At 38.8% G+C, this 4,515-nt stretch overlaps 1 protein-coding gene across 1 annotated transcript; it reads left to right on the top strand.

The window, feature by feature from the left end:
• The first annotated feature begins 799 nt into the window (after positions 1-799).
• Positions 800-2,436, top strand: LOC145136001 (zeatin O-xylosyltransferase-like). The gene has a single exon (XM_079070207.1). The coding sequence runs from the start codon at positions 925-927 to the stop codon at positions 2,347-2,349; it is 1,425 nt and encodes a 474-aa protein (XP_078926333.1). The 5' UTR covers positions 800-924; the 3' UTR covers positions 2,350-2,436.
• The last annotated feature ends 2,079 nt before the right edge of the window (positions 2,437-4,515 follow it).

Raw genomic sequence — 4,515 nt, 5'->3', positions numbered from 1 at the left:
AAAAAAATCAGAATGAAGTGTAGAAATTGTAATGTAATATGTCGTATTAAAACGAATTATTTGTACCTTCAATACGAATCGTATTTTGAAGTTGTTCAGAAGTCAAAGAAATTGAATCGATTTGTTCGTTGTTACGAGATGAATTGATTTCAGCTACAATAGTATCAGTTGCGATCGACTCGTCAATTTCTTTTGAATTCGACATCATTTATGAAAATTGATTTTGATTCAATTTTCAAATGTTATCTTGAATTGCGTTGATGAATGAGATGGTGCTTGTTTCTTCGATTTGAGGATTATGTCTCGTATTTATGAAGATATGAACTGATGCTCTGTTTCGATCGTTTTTTTCGATTTGAAGATTGCGATTAATTTGATAACAGATTCAGTAAAAATAGGAACTTTATGATGATATTGAATGATTTTTGAAGATTGAATGATACAATTACGTGATTGATACTGAGAATCGATGATTTAATGATAAATGATTTTTAGAGAAGGAAGGTGTCCGCTTTCTAAGCATTAAGTTGAAATTTATTATTATACCCCTGCATCATTTAACAATTGGTTGATGTTTAATCTCATAATCTCTAATTTTTTATTAATCTCAAGGAACCATCCCATATATATATATATATATATATATATATATATATATATATATATATATATATATATATTACAAAGGGTGTTTGACGAATAAATTCCAATGACATGCATTTGCTGAATGTCTATGATTCCCATATGCAACACTAAATGACAAGAAAGGCGTCAGTAGCGAACAGCCATCCCAAATCACGTGCGTTTAATTATAATATTGAATATCTAGAACAACAGTGCTTCTAACTCACCACTTACAAGTTATGAGAAAGGCCTCAGCCCTCAGCAGATCTAGAACCTCCACACAACGATCAAAACCCAAAAATGGAAGTCGACGAGCGAAATGCTACAGTACACTCCCCGTCGCCGGTAGCCGAAGTTGTGGTGGTGATGGTGCCATTCGTAGCTCAGGGCCATCTCAACCAGCTCATACACCTTTCCCGCCTTATATCCACCTACAAAATCCCCGTCCATTTCGTAACCACCACCACCCACATCCGCCAAGTGCGCTCCCGCTTCCACGATTTCATTTCACGCTCCGCCGCTTCCAACCTCATCCACTTCCACGCTCTCCCAACTCCTCCCTTCACTTCTCCTCATCCCAACCCGTCCAGCCGGTTTCCGTCTCACCTACAACCCGCTTTCGAATCAAGTCTCCATCTCCGCCGCCCAGTCGCCGACCTCATATTATCTCTCTCTAGCTCCACAACGAGAGTCGCTGTCATCCATGATTTTATGATGTCCTACGTCGTTCAAGACGTGAAAGCGATACCAAATGCCGAGACTTACATCTTCAGACCCCTATCCGCTTTCCATACCTTCTGGCTAACCTGGGAGAGATTGAGCAGACCCTTCCCGGTGGACCCGGGAATGCTAAAACGGCTCCCGTCTGCAGATGGATCTTTGTCGCCGGAGTTTAAAGAATTCGTTAAACAACAGTTACCCCATGTCGGTTATCACGTCGGAGAGTTATACGACTCATCAAGAGCCATCGAAGGTGAATATCTTGAATATTTAGAGAGAGAAGAGCTGAACGACTATAAGAAGCTTTGGGCAATAGGGCCGTTTAATCATGCTGACAGAACATCTTTTACCGTTTCCAAAAACCATCACAAATGCTTGCAATGGCTGGACCTACAGCCTCCTACCTCCGTCGTATATGTGTCTTTTGGGACAACAACAACCTTCACTGACGAACAAATTACAGAGCTTGCCATTGGGTTAGAGAGAAGCCAGCAGAGGTTTATCTGGGTGGTTCGAGCGGCGGACAAAGGGGATGTGTTTGAGGATGAAGCTAAAATGGCGGATTTGCCGGAAGGGTTTGAAGAGAGGGTGGAAGGGCGGGGATTGGTGGTGCGGGGGTGGGCACCGCAGACGGAGATTTTGGGTCATGTTGCAACCGGTGGGTTCATGACTCATTGTGGGTGGAACTCCTGTACAGAGAGTATATCAAATGGCGTGCCAATGGCTACTTGGCCAATGCATTCTGATCAGCCACGTAACGCGTTTTTGATGACTGATGTTCTTAGAATTGGATTGGTGGTGAAAAATTGGGAACATAGAGATGAGTTGGTGACGTCGGTGGTGGTGGAAGATGTTATTAGGAGATTAATGGATTCGAAGGAAGGGGAGGACGTGAGGGAGAGAGCGGTGGAATTGGCGGACACAGTGAAGAAGTCGGTGGTGGAGGGTGGTGAATCTAGTAAGGAGACTGATTCGTTCATTTCCTACATAAGCAGGCATGGATAGCAATAGGTCCAAATGATTTCTTCTATGTTTCATGTAATTCTCTTATGCATCCAATATATATTGGTAACTCATTCATATGCTTAATTATTTCTCACTGTGTTGTTTCAATCTTTTGATTGTTTTGAGAACACTGTTTTATTCATACTCCCACGACATTCTTGATACTTTTTTCATATATACTATAGAACATATGTGAATAAAGGCCTTTATTTTTTTTTTTGAAAATCATTCCCGACGGAACTTGTGCCGACGACATGTCGTCGGTATAGGGGTACGTACCTATCCTGATGACAATTTCCACCTATGGTGACAATGCTATGCCGACGAATCTGTGTCGACGACATGTCTTCAATATAGCCTATCCCGACGACATGTCGTCGGCATAGGGTTAAAAAGTGTCGTCGGCACAGGAGTGTTATTCTTGTATTGAGGATAGCTTGGATGAGTTGGAAAAAAATGTTGTCTAGCAAAGAAGTTGGGGGGTCTTGTTGTCGGTGGCTTGTTTTTGTAAGTGGTTCTCTATAAATGGAGATAGAGGCGTCTACAAGTTCAAGATGATCAAACTTTATAAGTTCTGGTTGTAAAATAAACTCATAGAACAGATGAGTGTTTTTTGGGCAACTGATGATTGGAAGTTCAGTCCTATAGTACTCATAGTGGAGAGCTCTTGTGCAATGGAAAGAAATGGTTTGAATCTTAGTTATTTCTCCTCTTAAAGGTGAGAAAGGAAAAGAAAAAAAAAACTAAGTTTTTGGGAAGATATTTATAATCTTCCGGTTAAAAACAAACTTTAAATTTTCGCTCTTGAGATGAACAAATCGGCTTCGATTTACAATGGAGTTTCGACTCCTTGTTAGCATTCATTCTTGTGTAGCCAACATAAAGGAAGAGGAGCATTGGTGTGAACTGTGAAATGGATAACTTACTTTATTTTTTTGCCATCTCAGATCACATGTTAGATGGATGAATTTAGATTTAATGGGTACTTTCTCGATCTCTACGGTTTAGACTGATCGACTCCATGACACTAGTTAATAGTTATCATAGATCGTTATGGCCTGTGATCATTTGGCAGATCATTGTCCTCCACTAGCCTAACTACAAGAGATTTTAAATCGTATCTTGCCGTATTCGTTTTATCTTCTACCAAATCTTTTGATCTCTTGATCTCAATGATGTTAAGCAGCTCTTGATCGTAGCAATCATGCCTTCGAAGGTACATTTTTTTTCATTCGGGGTCTTACCTTGGGGATAGACGATGGACCCAATTTTTGAAAGAAAATTTCATCAAATAAAAGGAGTTTACATTTGTGACATCTCTTGACACCCTTAGTTTTAATAGGGGTATTGCCTCATGATTTTATTGGTCCTAGGTAGACTCGAGCCGTCGTGCAATTTGGTTATGGAGAATATTTTGTAGTTCTATGAAATGAACTTTTTGTTTTTATTAAGTTGAACATTTTGGGTTAGAAATTACGTTTAAAAAATTGCTTATAAGTTTAATCAATAAACCTTATTGATAGAGGTTTGGATGTTAACCAAGTTGTTTATCATATTTGTGATGCTCATAATGAAATAATGGATCATATTTTTAGTACTTGCAAGGTTGGGGCTTCTATTTGGTGCCTTATAGTTACTTACTCGGGTTTCGATAATCTAAATGTCGGTTCAGTCTTCTTAGATTTTGTGACTTGGGTGGATAAACTGATACTCAACTTTATATATAGAAAGAAAATGCTTCGATACAATTATTAATACAGCATTTTGAATTATATGGAGCTATGTTAACAAAATTATTTTTGGAAAAATCAAGATGTGGAAAGCGGATTTGTTTGATAGAAACGTCACTCATGTTTTTTTGTAGGCCTGACAATACTCAACACGACGTGAAATAAACGGGTTTGAGTTGAATTTTTCAACCCGTCAACCCGATTATTAAACAGGTCATATATGGATTTCTCAAAAATATACGGGTTGACCCGTCAACCCGTTTAGAATTTTAATAAAAAAATTCTATATTTTTTAAATGTATTAAGTATTATACACTATATAGTTTATACTTTATACTAGGATAGGATACCCGATACCATTGACCATTTGACATTTGGCGTTTTTCCTAAATAATCTCAGTATCTCACAAACAAAATCGAATAAGCCCTCTCTCGC

The sequence above is a fragment of the Lactuca virosa genome, chromosome 9 (genome assembly GCF_052849685.1).
Source record: "Lactuca virosa cultivar CGN04683 chromosome 9, Lactuca_virosa_CGN04683_v6, whole genome shotgun sequence".
Taxonomy (NCBI): Eukaryota; Viridiplantae; Streptophyta; class Magnoliopsida; order Asterales; family Asteraceae; genus Lactuca; species Lactuca virosa.
The sequence above is the reverse complement of the archived record's forward strand: the minus strand, read 5'-3'. Positions and strand labels throughout refer to the sequence as shown.